The following is an 18,928-nucleotide window of genomic DNA, read 5'->3' as shown; positions in this document are numbered from 1 at the left end:
AAATAACCGAAGAAGTTGAAACGGTAGATTTGACACCACAAACAAAAAGTTCAGAACCATTGTCAAAACCTGTCAAAGAACTTACAGATGAAGAGAAAATTCAATAATAGAAAGTGCCAGGTCTGGAAATACAAACCCTAACATATAAAGTCACTTTTCATAGAAAATGGAACGGCTAGTATCTCAAAAAAGAAACAGACTCTCACAAATAAAATATTGAAGTCTGAAGGAGCTTTCGAGACAACAGATGGAAAAGTTTACTTCACTGACCAACAGTTCATTATAGAACATCTCATTGACTTAGAGTCGAAATATTCTAAACTTTACAACAAACACAAAAAGTTGAAAGGAAAACAAAAACAAATGGCATATGATATTTATGAAGATGTTGACGACACAACTGTTCTGCAAGTGAAGTAAAGTCAGAGGAACCGAAAAGTGACGAAAAAACGATAGAAGAAGAAAAACCAAAAACTGAAGATAAACCAAAACCAAAGTTTAGTTTCCAAACTAAACCAAGTCAACCTTCATTAGCTGGTATGGGTTGGCGTCAAAGACTTATGGCAGCAGGCGGTTATGTAAAGTAAAGAAAAAAACATATTTTTTTATTTTTATAAAAATGCCCCATATAGAATGGATAGAAAATCTGCTAGAATAAAAAAGCAGAGTTGCAAAGATATGGTTGGAGAGTTTCGAAGAAGTTTAAATATAGGAAGGGAAGACCCATAAAAGTCTATGACAAACTGGCTGGTCTGACCTACGAAATGGATTTGGAAACAGCACGTGCCAATTATCCAAACAGACTAGAGAGGTTAGAAGAAGAACGTCTTATGGACATGCTTTCGATGTTAGTGAACCTCAAGTTGAAGGACACGACGGCTTTGCCAGATTCTACTGGAAACATGACGAACAATTGCATCCTTTGAGAAGGAAAAAAGGAAAAGGTGAAGACACACATGCTCCCATGGAAAAGAACAAGATATGCATATGAAAAGTATCGTGAAGTTAGAAGTCAAATTACATCTGGTCGAACCTTTACAGTAAACTTTGACGAAGGAAAGAACAAAGAAGCTTCATGGGAGTACTTGCTGCAATTCAAGACGGAAATAAGAAAGGATACATCTCAGATTGACCGTAACAGATTTAGATGGTCATATTTACTATGCACATGGCAATGTCACAACAGCTGCAATGCTTCTTGACGCTTTCAAGACTACAAAGAGAGAACAAATGGTTGACTCCGACTCAGACATTTTGAATGCAATTGAAGGAATTGCAAGTGTCAAGTTCGAATGGTACCAACCTAACCCTCAAGCAGTCAGACAACATGCTGGATACTTCCCGTTCATAAATAAGTCTGACATTGACTTGACAAGGTATGGAATTTACAATTCAATTGAAACAATTGTCAATGAACCTTGTATTCTTACATGTCTCAGGAACTCTGGTCTTGTTACAGATGAGAAGATGAAGTATCTTGAGTCATGTGTGAAGACAAGGTACATTCTCAGAGGTCAATTGGCAAAAATTGCACCGTTGGCAAATGTCAATATCCGAGTCAACATACCTACAGCTAAAGGTTCTTCACATGACGACTATGTTGTTGACAAAGACTTACCATGGTTGAAGATTGTAATTGTCCACAACCACTTCATGTTGAACGAAAGTCTTACAAACCCATTGTTCGGAAAAGGCAAGTGCAACATTGTCAGAGCTGTAAACATTCTTTTCGAGAAAGGTTTGTTGGAACCAATTCCAGATGACAAGCTGACAGAAACTTTTGTACCAAAAGACGAAACAAACTTTTCACTGTTAGCAAGACCAAAAGTTGTTCCAGACAAAGTTCTAGTACAAAAGAAGTACACAATTCCAAAAGGAGTTGGATTGTTCGGATACCAACCTGAACCAGAAGAACTTCCAATGAGGTTGCAAGAACTTCAAGATGCTATAAACAAACTTCCATTGAGACATCCAATTGACGTCAAATTGTATTGGAGAGCATCTGAGTTAGGTCAGAAGGTTTTATATGAAACAGGTTGCTTCGACGATGTTTATGAGATAACAGGAGAAGTTTCTCAGAAGATAAGAGACTCACTTGAATTTCCACAAACTGGACCAATTGGTTGCGACAAGTTCGACTCAGATGAAAAGATATACTATGTCGACCTTAACGCTGCGTACATGAGGTTCGTCCAATATATCCACTGGAATTCCAAACGAAGATGGTGAGTTCCCAGGAAGGAACTATACAGTTGGAAAAGTCATACAACAACTGTATGATATTAGGAAAGCTTCAAACCCCAAACTTGCAATGACACTCAAATTGCTTATGAATTCGACATGGGGATATTCCATTAAGAAACCTCAAGAGATGAAGAGTAAACATTATGAGAAGGTCGACAACTTTGTTGAAAGGTTTTCTCCTTTTGTTTTGAAGTACGAATTCACTCAAGGTCAAAGTGGCTTAGTAACCACATTAAAACCTATTGTCGAACATTGGTCTTACCCTCAGTTCGCAAAGGCAGTCCTTGACAACTACAACAAATTCTTCTCCGAAGTCAAATCCAAAGTGAAGGTTTACTATGAGAACATTGACGCACTCATGACGAACGAAGAAGGGTACAACAAACTCATTGAAATGGGCATGGTCGGTGAAAAGATGGGTCAATTCAAATTGGACAAAATTTTCACCGAAGTTCATGTAATATCGAAAAGTACTGGGGTGTTAAAGAAGATGGTGAAATAGTTAAACATTGCATGAAATAAAAAATTTTTATTCGAATTTGAATCGGACAGGTCGAGTTACACCATTCTTGGTCTCAAACTCATATATAACCTGTTTGTCTGTATTTTCGTCGACTATGGCACGAGACACAAACATTGACCAAACGGACAAAAAGTGTCATTTCGGATGGTCACGCAGCCAATCGCATTCGAGCACTTCGAAGAAGCCTTACGTTCCAAGGGAGAGGGTGTCTGGTGCAAGGGAGAGGTCATGAGACTCTACGAGCAGTACATCCTCAATGCCTGGGAGGACAAATCGTCCTTGGATTGGCAAATCTACCAACTCCTCTGGGACGACCTCCTACGCAACTGGGATGACGAAAGAGTCCAATTCAAAGGTCGGGAACTAATTTTGCAAATTGACCTTAATTTCACATACTTATCCAAATAAACACCTAAATTTACTCGGGGTTTCCCCCTAAAATAAAATTTTTTTACTCTTAGAACCACTCGAGGTTCTCCTTACGGTTGTTGAGCTTGTCACCGTCAATGTGTCTGACCTTCGTCTTCTTGGGATTTGGAACCCATTGAATTGCGACAAGCTTGCCCATGGAGATTGAACCGCGATTCCGAAGGTTAAGGTTCAAGTGTCCCAAGTTGTTGAGGACTGGGGTAAGAACCTTGCCTGTCTCCTTGTTGCGGATTTGTATGGGTAGGGTTGGGAAATTTCGTAAGTGTCATCGGCAACAAGGGTTGCCCAAACTTCCTTTCTTCGTGTTTCTCTTCTTCTTCTTCCTCTTCTTCTTCGTGTTTCTCTTCTTCCTCGACAATTCCTTCTTCAATTTGGTTCACGAATTACGGTGTTGGAGGTTCTGTCCTTTCCGAGTACCTTCCAGATGGCGTCTATCTCTTCGAAGAAACGGTAGATGAGTCTGGCAAGGTCTCGGTTCTCTCTCGCGTAAATGCGCAAGGTTTCCGTCAAATCATTCAGGCATTTCTCATTGGAAGCTTGGTTCATGAGGACATCGGCTTTGAGCTTGGTCATCTCTTCCATAAGACTACTTTGGAGAGTCTTAACGGTGTTTGTCAGATGAGCTTTCAAATTCAAAATTTGAATTTGAACTGGGCGCTTGTCTGGCAACATTGAAAGGACATCTGCCATTGTGTTCGGCTTCGGTGCTTGTTCGGACATCGAAAAAATGAAGTGGTTTGAGAATGACGGTTTTACTTCAAAAAGCTTGTTATGACGGTTAAGTCATACAACAAGTTTAAAATAATATCTTGTTCTTCTTCTGAACGTTTGTTGTCTCTTCCGATAAAAGTTTCGAACATGAGAACCAAAAAACGTTTTTTGAGATTGCGGAAGAGTTCAGGCAAACGTTCATATTCTGGATATGTTGGGAGCAGTTCAAACATCTGAGCTGACTTTCGGACAAAATTGGGACAATGTCAGAAAATTCATCTTTGGTCGGACTGCTTGAAGGTAAGTCCCTTACATGTAAGTAGCTCTGGTAAAGTCTTCTCATTTCTGCTAACTTTTGGAGTATAGCTTCGTAGTTTAGAAGTTTTAATTTTAAATGTCTTATTCCACTCTTGACATCTAAACGGTAACTATCCATGAGGTCAAGAGTAGCTTTGGTAGCTTTAAGTGGAGCTATCTGTTCCTTGACTCTGCAATTTTGGTTGCAATTGTGATTTGAGCTCCTTCAAGTTCGCCGTCTATGTCGTTCTCAACGCCTTCAACCATGGCTTGAAACTCTTCATCGGTCCATTGAGATTGGTGTGGGACGAATTTAACTTGCTTCATTCAAAAAATGAAAAAAATGTTTTTACTCTAAACGTTAAGGTTTACTGAACTGGTTGGATGTCGCCTTCACAGGTTATGTAGAACGGCTGACCCGAGAAGTGAAGGAGACCCTTGAGAATTTGGCTCATTCTTGGGAAAGGGTTCTCTCTGTTTGGAAGTTGTATCCAAGGACGCTTGGCAAAGAACTTGAGAAGAGCTTCTTTCTTTGCTTGCTTTATGTCGTCGTAGGCTGTCCCGTCTGGTATTTGAATTGGAATTCCAGTCGAAGTCTCGAGATTCAAGGCAGCCCTTCCCGTTATCCAACAGTTAACAAGCTTGCCTTTTACATTCTGCCTGAGGAAGTCTTTAACAAGCTCGTTAATTTCAATTAGGTAAATTGCCTCGTCGGTAGGTTCGACCTCGACCATTGCTACTGTCAGTAAAAGTACTGCTACTGTCAGTAAAAGTACTGCTACTGTCAGAAAAAGTACTGCTACTGTCAGTAAAAGTACTGCTACTGTCAGTAGCAGTACTGCTAGGAGCAGTAAAAGTACTGCTACGAGCAGTAAAAAGGAAAATTTGAGAGGGTTTTCGACGATAAAGTACTGCTACTGTCAGAAAAAGTACTGCTACTGTCAGAAAAAGTACTGCTACTGTCAGTAAAAGTACTGCTACTGTCAGTAGCAGTACTGCTAGGAGCAGAGATTTTTATCGTTGTGGTCCGACGGTTAAGCCACAAACGAATGTCCGACGTCCCACCAACCGAGCCCATTCCCAAACCAGAGGAACCTAAAGCACCAGCCCCTGCACCTCAGTTCCAGCAAGTCCTCCATTACTACCAATTTCCACCTCAAGGTTACTACCAATTTCCACAAGGCTTCCCGAACTACCCTCCTCAGCCTATGCCTTACTTCCCCAACCCTTGGATGTTCCAGCAAGCTCCACCCCAGCAATTCCAATCTCAATCCAATCGAAGAGAGACCAAGAGTTCGAAGAAGGTCTGAACCGCTTACGCAAAGATTATGCACAGCCCCTATGGAAGACGACAGGCTTTCAGTCTTCTTCCCTCAAATCGACCGATTCGACTCGTACCACAGATTCGGTTCGTGACCGTGAAGACTACCTCAAGCAGTCTGAGAGACTCTTCATCCTACAATCATTTACAGTTGGAGCTCTCAAGAACATGCGCAATTACGAAGGTCAGACACCAGCTGGAGACCGCAAAACAGACGTGCTTACAAGAGCAGTCCAACTGGTCAAGACAAAGACCGAGATAGTCGACTTCATTCTTGCAGCTTGCCCATACAAGTAAAAAAATAAACAATTACGAGTTAAACTTTTTATTCTTTCTTTTCTGAGTTGTTTAGAGCTGGTTTCTCTTGTAGGAACCTTTCGTACTCTTCCATGGTCATGTAATTGCGAATTTGGTACGCAATTCCAGGTTCGTTGTTTTTGAACCTTACGTATGTAACGCTTCCATCCTCCTCAGGGAAGTAAGCTGCTAACATCTGACCAAGTTTTCTCGGTGACTCGGAGCTCATAAAAATGTCACTTTTTAAACGTTAAGTTTTTAGTCTTATTTTACCCTTTGTTTACCCTTTGTTTACCCTTTGTTTGTCAATGTAGTATTGGAGTGCAATTTCTCCAAATTCTCTGTGTCGGAGTTCTTCAGCATTTTCCAAGGTGTACCTGGAGAACTCAAAGAAGTTGTCAAGAACATACTGCCATGCTGCTCTTCTGAGTTCGTCGGTATTTTGGAAGTGTTGCACCTTCGAGTCATCGGACATGAAAAAATGACACTTTTTCAGCAAAAATAATGTTTATGTTAGAATGTTAGATCTAACATGTTTTCTAACATGTTTTCTAACATGGTCTAAAACTCTTGAATTTTCATGAAATTTACACCAAAAATAAAAAATAAAATTAGTTTTATTTTTTTTTTATTTTTTTTATTTTGTATAAAAGATATGATTTCAACAATCGGCACAACAACAGTTCAAACAACTACAGCACCAAACTCGTTAGTCATGAATCCTACGTCAATGTTGGTAGAGATGAAAAGCTTCATTCCTTCTTCATATACTTTTGAAACAAAAATCCAGAAGATAAAGCAAGAACTTTTAACAAATAATTTAGACTGTAGTGCGAAAGATGAAACAAATGAACAGTATCTTTATGAAATGCAGGACCTCATCGACCATTTACCCAAATTGCCTGAAATTCAGCAGCAAAAACTAACCATTCCTGAATTCGACGAAATAGAAGTGAAACCAACTGACTCAGTAGAAATAAAGAAGTTCATACGAAAGGTAAATTATGAGTTTCTAGGATTTCATTGCAACCATAAGGTTATGGACAAAGATTGCGACATGGTATATAAGAACATCTCTGACATATATAAATCTGGGGAGTTTAAGACCTACGACAACTTTGTTTCGTTAGTTGCTGAATGTGTATGGCAGATAAGAGATAAAGATAGAAGAGGCAAAGTATGGAACGAACAAATAAGACCCGCTATGTTTGAGTTAAAGAAAACCATTGACGCCTTAGTTGTTTTAGCAGGTAAGGTTTCAGAATATAACGCAAAAATGAACCCGCAATGTTCTAAATGTAAAGCGGCAATTAGGAAATATAACTACTCCGTCAAAGAGATAGAACGTATGCGAAACGACTATGCAGACTTAAAGAAAGAAGCAGAAAAGCCAGCAGAAGATAAAATGGACATGTTAGCATTTCTGAACAAAAACTATCCAACTGCAGAAGATTTCCTTCTATCTGATGTCAAGAAGAAGTATAAAGAAACTTTCGGTATCGTTAAAACATTCGATGTACTGACAGAAGAAATAGAAGCTACAAAATTGTTTAGAGTCATGAACCATCGCAACATATACCATGTAAAACGCTTGTAAATAGTTATGTTAGAAAACGTGTTAGAAAACATGTTAGATCTAACATGCTAACATAAACATTATTTTTGCTGAATTCCGTATGAAATTTCATGAGTTTTGTATGTTTTAGACCATGTTAGAAAACATGTTAGAAAACATGTTAGATCTAACATTCTAACATAAACATTATTTTTATTGAATTCCGTATGAAATTTCATGAGTTTTGTATGTTTTAGACCATGTTAGAAAACATGTTAGAAAACATGTTAGATCTAACATTCTAACATAAACATTATTTTTGCTGAATTCCGTATGAAATTTCATGAATTTCCTTAAGATAGAAAAAATAAAACTAACTTTATTTTTATTTATTTTTTTATTTTGTATGTAAGGACAGATATGTCAACAACAGAGAACACAACAACAGTTATAGTCCATGAAGCTATAAATGAAGAATATGAGTGGGTTCAGTTTAACAAACAACTCCGTCTCATTCGTTCGGTCAAAGACGATATGTACCAAATGCAAAGTATTTTGAATGCTCTTCGTTCTACAAAGCAAGCACAAGACTGGTTTGAAAACCAACAGACAAAAGAACTTTTGAGCGAAGCACAGCGAGACATACTTTTTTATCTGAAAATCGTGAAAAATTGCCAAAATGGTTTGAGAGGTTGGTATGTACATAGACTTCTTGTAAATGCTGTTGCAATGTGGGCTTCACCTCGCTATGCTTGGCATGTTTACAAACTTCTTGACGAAATTCATAGACAAGAACGTGAAGAGATGGAAAACAAGCTTGAATCCAAAGACAAAAACATACAGAGTATTTTGACAACTTCAAACAAGCAGAGTAAATGAACTCTTTATTTTTATTGACTTTTTACAATTTGAACTTTGTTTGCGTAGATATGAATTCTGAAAGAAGTATGAGGGTCTTGTATGACTTTGTACTTCTCCCATAGTTCATGTCTGTCAAACTTACCTGCCATGGACTCTTTCATAAGTTCCATGAAATCGTCTTCGGACAATCCAGGGAAAAGTACAATGTCAGTAAGTATTCTCTTTACATCCTTACTTAAACTCTTTGCTGTCTGTACACAAATGACAACTGAGATGTTAAAGTGTCTGAGCTTCTTAAGAATTCGACACATATCTTGTTCTCTATTCTTTAACAAAGGATGAGAAGCAAAGTCATCTAAGATAAGAAGACATCTATGAGGGTACGTTTTCCAATCGTAAGATTGCAATTTCTTCGAAATGTATTCTATCTCTTTCTGTTTGTTTCTGAAGTGTTTCTTCTCTAATATTCTCTGCATTTCCTCATTTGGGTCTTTAAACTTCGAATTTATATACTCATTTATAGCATTATACTTCAAAACTCTTCTTTGGTACTTCTTTATCCAATCTAACAACTCAGTATCCTTTATACATACTAACTTAGACTTCTTTATAATATCTTTGAACGAATTGACGGTTTGGTCAAATTGACCAGAAGTACTACAAATAACAACTAACTCATAGAATGGGTTCTTCTCATCTAGTTCTTGTTGTTGTGCAGCCATTTTAAGATAAGTGAAAGTCTTACCCGACCCAGGTGGTGCGATTAGACCTGTTATACCATTCTGAGCAAATAAGAACTTTTCAATGTATGGGTTTATCTGAGCATTTTCTAACTTCCTCTTGTTCTTGTTTAAAACATTCTCAAATTTTTTGTCAATGTCAGCAAACTTTTTTTCTAACATATTTTTAGAAAAATTAAAATTTTTATCTTTTTGAAAATGTCTAGCGATTTCGCTATCTATATTCGAGACAAACTTTTCGACAGCAAAACATCTGTCGACCATAAAATCTTACATAGTGTAAACAAGAAAGGTGAATTTGTTCTAAAGTTCTGTTTCTGGAATATGACAAGAACCATAAAACATTACAAGAGCAGTCTTAAAATTTGTCAATGACAGACTTGTTGACAGAGATGACGCCGATTGGAAAGATGAAGTCCAACAAAAGTTCTTAGAATGCAAGAAGGCACATGCGCTGTTCTTGAAGATGAAATAGAAAACAGAATAGAAGAGCTATTAAAGGACAAAGAACTTTTACATAAATATGGTTCTGAGAAATTTGACATAACTCCACCAGAAAAGAAGAAGAAGAGAGAAAAGAAAGAAAAGAAAGAAAAGAAAGTAGAAGAGAAGAAAGAACCTGAACCAGTTCCAGAGAAAAAGAAATTTGACATGTAAAATAAAATTTTATTTTTAGAACATTTCTGGGTCAATGTCAATGTTCTCTTCCTCTTTAGGGGCAAACACTGGCTTAGACTCTAAAATCTTTTTACCCAATTACCTTGAACTTCAACTATCTTAGACTCATAATATTCATAGTCGTCTGCTTTCTTTGTTCATAAGGTATAACAAGTTTGTATGCTTTGCCTTCTTCGAGTTTTGAGAACTTTCTGTCAAAATTTTCTTTGACTGCTAACAAACCTTCTATGTCTAAGTCTTCAAAAGTTGCACCACTTTTTCTAACAACAGCAAACTTAACTGGTGCAATGTTCCAAATTTTGTCAAATGTAGACTTTTCAAAATTGTAGAAGTAAACATTAAATAAGCGAATGGAGCTAACTTATCTTTGACTTCTGTCATGTACTTATTTACTGAGATGAATTTCGTCATCTTTTTTATCGGATAAAAAAATATTTTTTTAAAATTTACTCAGAAAAATTATTTCTTTCTATATTGCCATTCCGAATTCGAAAGATGTTTTATACCAGCATAGAATTTTTCTCTAGAGCTTGGTCTTATATCGTTTTCATGACAATATTTTCTATATTCTTCATATAAAGCCTTTTTTTCATACATTTCATAAGGACAATCTAACCAGAATAGCGCATATCCATTTTCGTTATCTAGGTCTCTATATGTTTCTTCTGTTTGTAGAATTTCGCTTTCTCTATTTAGTTCTATATATTGTGGCTTAAAAAGATGTGGGCAAGAAGGGTCTGGCGCTATGTAAAAAGTTAATTTTTCTGTCATCTTTTCTATCGGATAAAAATATATATATTTTTAAAATTTACTCAGAAAAATTTTTCTTTGTATATACGCCGTTCTGAACATCTAAAAGATTTTTGACATTTGCCAAGAATGTTCGTTTAGAAGCTGCCATATAACCATACTCTTGACAATATTGTTTATACGAATCGTACAATGACCTTTCATCTAAACACTCAAAGTTAGTCTCATCTATAAACAGTTCATATACACTCTTGTTTGCTTCTAACAATGTTTGTCTTTCTTCGGTATGTGGAATTTGTCTTGGATTGAACTTAGAAATATCTAATGTCATGAAATATGAGAACAAGTGGTTGTAAAAGTCAGATGTCAAAGTTTCTGCTAAGTCGTCAAAATATTCTGTATCTTGCATATGAGAATCTGACGTTCTGACAACTACATATCTTCTGTCAGAACTTTCTAACTTCATCGGAACGGCATTGTTTGAAACCATAATGAAATTTGCAACATTTTCACAAACTCTTTGGTCTTTATATTTTCTTTCAACAACTCCAACTTTGTCTGTTATAAGACTCTTCAAAGCATCTGAGTTTAAAACTTTTGTTGTATCTATACTTTGAAGTTCATTGCAAACTATAAGTTTCATATTCTCTATTGAGGAGTTAAACTTGCCACAGATGTTTTCTAAGTTTGTCATATTCGGGTTCGAATAGCCCTCTAACAGTTTGCATAAGATATCTGTAAAGAATGTGTTCTTACCAGTTCCTTGTTTTCCAATTATGATGAGAGCAGTTTCATTTTTAGCACTTGGATGTTGTAAGATGTTTGCAAACCAACATAAGATATACTCATAGACTCTTTCGTTTCCATTGCATATAATTTCTTTGACATGGTCTAACCAAGCTTCTATAACATTTTCTTTCCATTCTACTTGTTCGTATTTATATCCAGTGAAGATAGAATAGAAGTTTGGAGATGGTGTATAAAACTTTATACCACGAACTGAAAAATCTTCTAACTTTGACAATAAGATATCCCAAGCATCTAACATCTTCATACCAACTTGTACGACTTTTATTTTCTTAAGTTTCTGTCTACATTCTTGTTCTGAAACTATGGTTGCTCTTGGTTTGTTAAAGACAACATCCCATTCTTTCATAACATAACATTCTGGGGCAGAGTCAACATAAATGACTAAACGTTTCAAATTCTCGACTGCTTTGTTATAGTCTCTAAATGGACACATATTTCTGAACGCTTGGAAGTCATAAAAATCTGAAACGTCTATTCTGTACATTTTTATAAAATAAAAAAAAATATTTTTTTTATTCTTGACTTTGTTGTTGCATTTGTTCCATTTGTTGCATTTGTTGTTCTTGAGCTATTTGTTGTTGAAGTTGTTCTTGTAGTACAATACTTTCACCAGTTGCATCTTCCAATTCGAAACTTTCTGCCGTCATTGACAAATACATAGGACATAAAAGTTTTACAGGAACAAAGTTTGCGTCAACTAAGGTTAAGTTTATGTTTGCTAAAGTGTTTGAGTTTACTAAAGCTGAAAATTCTGCATTCGAATGAACAATAGGCAAACCAGCAGAGAAAGTGTTGTTTATACGCATGAGTATCTTTTGGTCATAGTAGTTTCTGTCGACATTCGAATAGCACTTTGAACCTAAGTTTGAAACAATATATAAAATAGGTGTACTTAAAGTCAATGGAACAGACAAACCTTGTATGACACCTTTTCCTGTTATAGGAAACTGTTGGTAGTAAAAACCAGATATAAGTTTGTATTATAGCTCATATCGTTTATACTAAACTCAGTCGGACATCCAAACATAATGAAACCTGCTCTAGTTGCAGCACATGTTACATCCGTCCTTAAAGTATTAAATAAGTCAACAAAACCTGTTGGTGGTATATCTGAGTAAGTATCTTCAAAGGAGTATTTTTTACCATTCACAACAAAAAATCTTCTGGTGTCAAAAGAGCAAAACAGGCTTTAGTCGTCATTGTGTTTAAAGTTAGTTTACAATATCGTCCTTGAGGACTTTGTAAGTTTGTTGTTATAGAATTATGACTCAGGGTTTTTAGTCGTAATAGTATAAACCATTGTGTCTTCTGCCATTTACTTAGCAAATAAATTTTAATGAAATGTTGTGGTCGTCAAATATTTTTATGACGTCTGGGAAACTATACTTTAAGTTCAACGTTTCACCTCCTTTCATAACGTATATCTTGTCAATGACATTATATGAAACACCACAGCAACTAACGTCGGGTTCTATTTCTTTGATGTTTATATCGTCTGCCTCTGTCAAAAGTTTCAATAGTTCTTTCAAAACTTCACGAGGTGCGATGACATATGAGTTCACTTTTACAGGGTTGTGTTCGACCAAGTTTAACATTATACTTAAAGCTTGACAAATCTTCTCCTGAGTTTGAAGTTTGTCTTTCAGTTGTTGGTAGTCGTTTCGAATATCTGCAACAGAACTTAAGTCTCTGCTAACTTCAGGATATGTTGGTTGTTCTTTTACAGGAACAATTGTTATACCATCTTGGTCTTCGTATGGTTTCCCCATTTCAACATCTCTTTCTTTGACATTGACAATAACACTTTGACTGTTTGTTTGAGTTGGTGAATTTAACTTCACATCTGCCATCGCCATTAAACCTTTTGAAACACTTACGCTTCTATTTTTCGGAAATGACATTTTACTTAGAATAAAAAGATGGACGTATTTGAGTATCTCTTCGAATTGAAGCAAAACAAAGTTTACACACACAAACAATACAAGTTCATTGATAGAATAGTTCTTTATACAAACAATGGAAAATGTTATAGAATAGCAGTCTTTGCTGAACCAAAATATTTTCATAAAGCAAAGAAAGTTGGTATAACCGAGATGGTGAAAGTTCTTGAAGCAGACAAAAATATAACAACAAAACTGACCGATATTTCTAAAGGTAAGTTTATAATACAATATTATATCAAAACTGGCGTACTGTCAATATTTGACGGAGAGAAGTCAGTTCAAGAACAACTTACTGACCTGCTGCCAAAATCTGCTCGATGGAAGCTGTCGTTATACCAATCTGAGGAGCCCCAGCAGGTTTCATCGAACGAATCTTCAAAAGAGCATCTTCCGTGAAAAGTGCTATTGGTTTTGTAAACTTCTTTGCTTTCAATTCATCTGGACCGTCTCTGTCACCAGTATATTGTATTTGAACTGTACCAACAGTTGAAATACCACCCATAAAGTCTTCTGAGTCAGCAAATGGAATGCCAAGCCAAAAGTTTGAACGGTCTCCATTTGTATATTGAGTTTTTGAGCTCCTGTATGGGTCCATACTTTCACATATGGCATAATAGAACTTTGCATTTCAGGGTTAATGGTTGTTGTGAAGTTGTTGTTAAAGTTCATAGCATCTAATGTCAAGTTGTATGACCTCATATCTTCAACTGTGGAATATTCTTCTCTTGGATAGTATTTGCCATCTATGTTTATATGGTATTTAATACCAGGGTTGTAGAAGCAAGAATAGTCATTTATAGTTCGTCTGAACAGTACAAACATAGTATCTGCATGTTTCATTGCAGTTGTTAAGGCAATATCTGTTCTTGCACCTGGGTCAGCACTTTGGTTTCCAACTTCACCTGCAAAGTCTTTGACAGATATTTGGTGTATAGGGAACATAAGTGGAACTGCAATATATTTGGCAGCTAAAGCATTTGAAATATCTGGGTCCAACATATAGACTGCAAGTCTGCTTTCTATTCTCTTGCATTCAAATTTTTCGCATGTGAACTTAACTGGGTCCCAAGCATCTCCAGCAGCATTGAAATAATAGTTTACTTCAGTGTTGAGGTTTGAGAAACCAAAGTCTAAGTCAACTTTGTTTTTGCAAAAGTCGGCGAATGACATTTTATTTGTTCCCACTACTTCTGTAAGAGTGAATGGGTCTTGTGTTGGTGCAATGACTAAGTTATTTTTGCTTGGAGTAAGTTCGATAGAAATTTTTCCTGCCAGTTTGGCAAGTATCTTAAAAACCTGAAGATGAGGAAAGATGACAAAGGAACTCTAAGTTTCAATTTTACTTTGGTTACTGCTGCTGCATTTTGTCCAGAAAGGTCAACATAAACTCCTGGAACGTTAGGGTCAAGTCTTCTTATTTTCTCAATAGTTGCATACTGGTCTGTTTGTTCTCTAGCTTGTGGTTGTACTGAGTTTCTCAAAGCGAACCATTCATAGTTTGCCCATGTTACTGTTTGAACTAAGTCAGAGTTAGAATATATCTTATATCCCATGAAAACTTCTGGAGCATATTGGTATCCGACATAGAAAATTCCATTGCAACCTTTCTTGTCAGACAACTTGGCAGAAGGTTTTATTTCAATGTCTTGTTCCACGTATAAGAATGAGTTGTCAATAGAAATAATATGAAACCTGTCGCAAGCAATATCTACTGTTGTTGAAGAACCTTCTCCAAACTCACCTACATTTCCATAAGAAACAGCAGTTGTATATTCGTAAGTTCCAGGAACTATTTCTGACCTTCTAATGGCATTGTCGCATTCGTTATATACCATTCGGAAACATTTCCGTTCATGGCATCCAAAACTGTTGGCGTTATATTCTGAGCGGCGTACATTTCATATGGGTAAAAATATAGAATAGTTGGATTTATATGTCATAATAGAACCCACGTGGACCAAGCTTTACTTTCTTCCTGACTGAGTTTTTAACTCTTCTTTTTCCTTCATTGCCCTCTGCTTGAAGTTGTTGCATCTTTGCATTATGTTCATCTAGTATGTTGCAAATTTCCCATGTCCTTTTTGCCTTTTGGCTCTGGTCGCCCATCTCAGGTAACCTATATCCTAGAAAGAGTTTGTCATAGTCTGTATTTGAGTCTTTGCGTATTGTTTGCATGACTCTTTCCTGAGTTTCTGGTTCAAGCTCTTCAAACAGAGCTTGTCCATATGGAATATGCTCGTTTCCAAATATATGTTTTTGTAGCCATTCTGGTTTTCTTTCCATGTTACCAACTATATCTTTTGTGAATGGGAAAGCTTTTACCCAATCTTTCAGTCTTGCGTCGTTTATTTCTGTAGTTGGTTTTATTTTGTCAAGGAACATGTTTTTCAATACTAACATTTCATTTGGTACTGTCCATTTGAGTTTTCTTAAATATTCATCCCTTCTCGGTTCATTGTCTGCAAAGTAAGTTTTTATGACATTTTGTAAACTTTCGTTTGCAAGGTCATGTACAATAGGTTCTCTTCCTTCTCTCTCCCTAACTTTCTTTCTAAACTCTTCACCAAATATACCATCTCTATGGTTCTGTGTAGTTCTTTGAGATAAATGTTCTAGAACGTCAGGTGTTATATTTCCATCAGCCATGTTCATTTCATACTGGTCCAAAATATCTGCATGTTTCATATCTTTCAATGGCATTAAAGCCGCGCTTAAAATACCAGCTATATCTCGTTCACCATTGACTTCCATTGCGTCTACAACTTCTTGGAATTGTGGTTGTAAGTTTATGAACCACCTATCTGGATTAGCTTTATGACCCATCTCATTGTAGTTCCATCGTCTGCAGAAACAAAAGTAGGTTTGTTTCCATCTTGGTTAGGTTCTGAATGAACTTTAAACAATGTTTCATTTCTATATGTTTTCTTGAAATTTAACCTTTTATTTTCACCGAGTTCATCCGAAGATTGAACGTTAAATGCTCGTAAGTAAAAAGGGTTGTTGTATTTGTGTACATTTTTTTTCAGTTCTTCCATTCTATGCTGAATATTTTCATCTGGTGTTGGAGTCTTTTGTATGTCGGCAAACATTTTTCGATATTCTTCTACTATGTCAGCCGAATTTTTTTTAGACTCCTGGAAATATTCCATATTCTCCGCATACTCTTGTTGAGGGTCAAGATTTTTCGGCTGTTCCAAATCTTCATCTAGTTCTGTGAAGTTAGTTTCCAAAGGAAGGACTTGTTCGTTTCCTTCAGGCTCTTCTAGCTGTTGTTGCTGAACTATTTCTTCCATGTCTGGTTGTATCTGAACTTCTTCCTGTGGAGTTTCTTGTACCTCATCTGCTGGCATTTCATATATTCCGAGACCGTTTTCAACAATTTCCCTATCTACGTCATCCGCATTCATAAGCTTTTGTTCTTTCGTTCCGTCTCTATTTTTTACGCGTTTCATGACGAAAGTTGAATTGTCATTTAGCTCTGACATCAAATATCTCGGAGTAAATTCATCCATGTCATTTGGATGATATGCTATTAAATCATATCCCTTAGCGAGCTTGTATTTTCCAGGTTTGAGATTATATCCGTTTTGGTGCTGAGCCATAAAGCTAAATAGGTTCGGGTCAGTATTTCCATCCTTGAACTTTCCAATAGCTTCTTTATATCTGTCACTAAAGTCAACAGTATCTGGGAAACCACACTCTTCTTTAAGCATTTTTAAGAATTCTTGGTTTCCTTGTTCTCTACTTCTTTTATGTCCTTGTTCTGTTTGTGGTTGTTGTTGTGCAGGGTTTTGAACTGTTGGTTGTTGTGCAGGGTTTTGAACTGTTGGTTGCTGTGCTGGTTGTGGAGGTGGTTGTTGTGCATGCCTGTGTCTGTGTCCATGTGACGATGTAAATGTTTTAGGTAGTCCTGGTGCAGGTGCTTCTCTTGGAGGGTTTGGTGGTATATAAATTCCACCAGCTGGCACATATGTTCCATCTGCAGCGTAATGTCCTACCTGACTTTTCGTTCTTAAGAAAGCATTTACTAGGTCTGTTTTGGTCTGTTGTAACTCTTTTTCTTGACTTTTCACAACAGTTGCTCTAACGGCGTCATAGGCACTTTGAACTGCCTGTCTCGTTGCTGCATCTGTTATTTTCGTCATATTTTGTGCTACTTCTTTTAACTCTTTGTCGAAACCTTCAGACTTCAGTTTCTTTCCAGATGAGAAGTCGTTCACTTGTTTCACCTTACTATGAAGAGCTTCGAAGGCGTTCTTAAAGTCAGCATTTGTTAAAGCTTCATTTGAACTGTCTTCATCCGCTTGTATTTTTGTCCTTATTGACCCTATGAGTTGGGCTGCTTTAGCGTTGGCTTGGGCATCTAACCAGTCATTGTTAGCTTTTATATATTCTGCGCTTTTCATTGCCTTTTGCATGGCTGCGTCGTTATTTTTACTTTCTTGTGCTAAGTTTTCATACTGTACGGTTTGGTTTTGCAACTGTAAAAGTTTTTCTGCCTTTACATTTGCTTCAACTTCTTTTTTATACTCATCGCTATCCATATATGTCTTCAGGGCTTTTTGTTTTATCTCTTCATCTTTCAGTACTTTATATTGAGTAGTATGGTTTTTCAAATTTATGACATCTTGTTCCATTTTTGCTACTTCTGCTGCTTTTTCTGACATTTTTTTCGCATATTCCTCTGTACTTAGTTCTTTCAGTTGTTCTTCTTTCTTCTTTTTCTCTACGTTTAACTCATTGAGTTTCTTTGTGTGTCTGTCATATTCTAGTTTCTTTTCGTTTTCACTTATTTGCTTCTGTATGTCTATGTTTGACTTTTTGACATCTGTTATTTGATTTTTGAGTGAACTCAAATTCATTTGACTTTGAGGGTTATAGGCTGTTCCGTCTGCAGCTCCACCATAGCCTGCCATTTTCGCTAAAAGTGCCGCTCTTAAACCTCCACTCTGTGCACCAACAACTCGGTTTAAAAGCATAGGATTGCTTGACATTTGTTGCAACATAGTGGGGTCATTCAGCATTTGTTGTTGCAACTGTTGTTGTGGTGTCAGTTTTACTTTTGGATGTTTCAATGCTCCCTTCCTCTTACGTATATTCTTACGTAGCTTACGTGGCATTTTAAGTGAAGTTAAAAAGCGGCTTTTGACAGATGTTTATATGACACTTTTTGTTCAGCACAAAAAACTACTCGGTCAAAGTGTTGTCAGTTTGGGTCTTGGGCAAAATTTCTTATGGGCTAGAGGGCGCAACGCGCCTGGAAGCCCACACACACCCCTACGGTCCTCCTCTTTGGTCTTGGGCAAAATTTCTTATGGGCTAGAAGGGGCGCAGCCCCTGGAAGCCCCACTACCTTTTTTTTTTTTTTTTTTTTTTTTTTTTTTTTTTTTTTTAAATATGAAATGAAAGAGAATAAGTATCATGTTAACATCAGAACCGTGTTCAACTAGGAATTTGACAATTTCTATCGATTTCACTTCGACGGCAATACTAAGAGGGCATTCATTAATATCGAGAGAATGTCATAAAACAATGATAAATATGAAAAGAAAGAGAATTTTATAAAACAATGATAAACATGAAAAGAAAGATAATCCAATAAAACAATGATAAATATGAAATGAAAGAGAATGTCATAAAACAATGATAAATATGAAATGAAAGAGAATGTCATAAAACAATGATAAATATGAAATGAAAGCGAATGTGATAAAACAATGATAAATATGAAAAGAAAGATAATATGATAAAAAATGATAAATATGAAAT

At 36.4% G+C, this 18,928-nt stretch overlaps 8 protein-coding genes and 8 pseudogenes across 16 annotated transcripts, besides 1 other annotated feature; 6 read left to right on the top strand and 10 right to left on the bottom strand.

Moving 5' to 3' along the window:
• Positions 1-18,372: part of a mobile genetic element that runs on past the window's edge.
• TVAGG3_0968590 lies at positions 634-2,443 on the top strand (annotated as a pseudogene). Its single transcript has one exon. A coding segment is annotated over exon 1 (1,810 nt).
• TVAGG3_0968580 (uncharacterized protein) lies at positions 2,912-3,175 on the top strand (the record flags this gene model as incomplete). The annotated part of the gene is made up of 1 exon (XM_051253620.1): positions 2,912-3,175. One exon carries the CDS (start codon positions 2,912-2,914, stop codon positions 3,173-3,175), a length of 264 nt encoding a protein of 87 aa, XP_051079194.1.
• TVAGG3_0968570 (uncharacterized protein) lies at positions 3,723-3,916 on the bottom strand (the record flags this gene model as incomplete). Its single annotated transcript, XM_051253619.1, has 1 exon — positions 3,723-3,916. A coding segment is annotated over one exon (194 nt), but the record flags the coding sequence as incomplete, so codon positions are not given.
• TVAGG3_0968560 lies at positions 3,949-4,531 on the bottom strand (annotated as a pseudogene). Its single transcript has one exon. A coding segment is annotated over exon 1 (583 nt).
• TVAGG3_0968550 lies at positions 5,254-5,756 on the top strand (annotated as a pseudogene). Its single transcript has one exon. A coding segment is annotated over exon 1 (503 nt).
• TVAGG3_0968540 (uncharacterized protein) lies at positions 5,851-6,051 on the bottom strand (the record flags this gene model as incomplete). The annotated part of the gene is made up of 1 exon (XM_051253618.1): positions 5,851-6,051. The coding sequence occupies one exon, from the start codon at positions 6,049-6,051 to the stop codon at positions 5,851-5,853; it is 201 nt and encodes a 66-aa protein (XP_051079192.1).
• TVAGG3_0968530 (organellar and viral DNA polymerase type B) lies at positions 6,478-7,419 on the top strand (the record flags this gene model as incomplete). Its single annotated transcript, XM_051253617.1, has 1 exon — positions 6,478-7,419. The coding sequence occupies one exon, from the start codon at positions 6,478-6,480 to the stop codon at positions 7,417-7,419; it is 942 nt and encodes a 313-aa protein (XP_051079191.1).
• TVAGG3_0968520 (KilA, N-terminal/APSES-type HTH, DNA-binding family) lies at positions 7,798-8,256 on the top strand (the record flags this gene model as incomplete). The annotated part of the gene is made up of 1 exon (XM_051253616.1): positions 7,798-8,256. The coding sequence occupies one exon, from the start codon at positions 7,798-7,800 to the stop codon at positions 8,254-8,256; it is 459 nt and encodes a 152-aa protein (XP_051079190.1).
• On the bottom strand, positions 8,268-8,960 carry TVAGG3_0968510 (protein of unknown function, DUF4106 family; the record flags this gene model as incomplete). Its single annotated transcript, XM_051253615.1, has 1 exon — positions 8,268-8,960. The coding sequence occupies one exon, from the start codon at positions 8,958-8,960 to the stop codon at positions 8,268-8,270; it is 693 nt and encodes a 230-aa protein (XP_051079189.1).
• On the top strand, positions 9,177-9,635 carry TVAGG3_0968500 (annotated as a pseudogene). The gene has a single exon. A coding segment is annotated over exon 1 (459 nt).
• On the bottom strand, positions 9,651-10,067 carry TVAGG3_0968490 (annotated as a pseudogene). Its single transcript has one exon. A coding segment is annotated over exon 1 (417 nt).
• Positions 10,465-11,700, bottom strand: TVAGG3_0968480 (uncharacterized protein; the record flags this gene model as incomplete). Its single annotated transcript, XM_051253614.1, has 1 exon — positions 10,465-11,700. One exon carries the CDS (start codon positions 11,698-11,700, stop codon positions 10,465-10,467), a length of 1,236 nt encoding a protein of 411 aa, XP_051079188.1.
• Positions 11,729-12,531, bottom strand: TVAGG3_0968470 (annotated as a pseudogene). Its single transcript has one exon. A coding segment is annotated over exon 1 (803 nt).
• On the bottom strand, positions 12,536-13,072 carry TVAGG3_0968460 (protein of unknown function, DUF4106 family; the record flags this gene model as incomplete). The annotated part of the gene is made up of 1 exon (XM_051253613.1): positions 12,536-13,072. The coding sequence occupies one exon, from the start codon at positions 13,070-13,072 to the stop codon at positions 12,536-12,538; it is 537 nt and encodes a 178-aa protein (XP_051079187.1).
• Positions 14,288-15,014, bottom strand: TVAGG3_0968450 (annotated as a pseudogene). Its single transcript has one exon. A coding segment is annotated over exon 1 (727 nt).
• TVAGG3_0968440 lies at positions 15,089-18,279 on the bottom strand (annotated as a pseudogene). The gene has a single exon. A coding segment is annotated over exon 1 (3,191 nt).
• Positions 18,373-18,928: the final 556 nt, after the last annotated feature.

Source organism: Trichomonas vaginalis, chromosome I, assembly GCF_026262505.1.
Source record: "Trichomonas vaginalis G3 chromosome I, whole genome shotgun sequence".
NCBI classification, from domain to species: domain Eukaryota; phylum Parabasalia; order Trichomonadida; family Trichomonadidae; genus Trichomonas; species Trichomonas vaginalis.
This window is presented reverse-complemented; position numbering and strand designations above follow the sequence as displayed.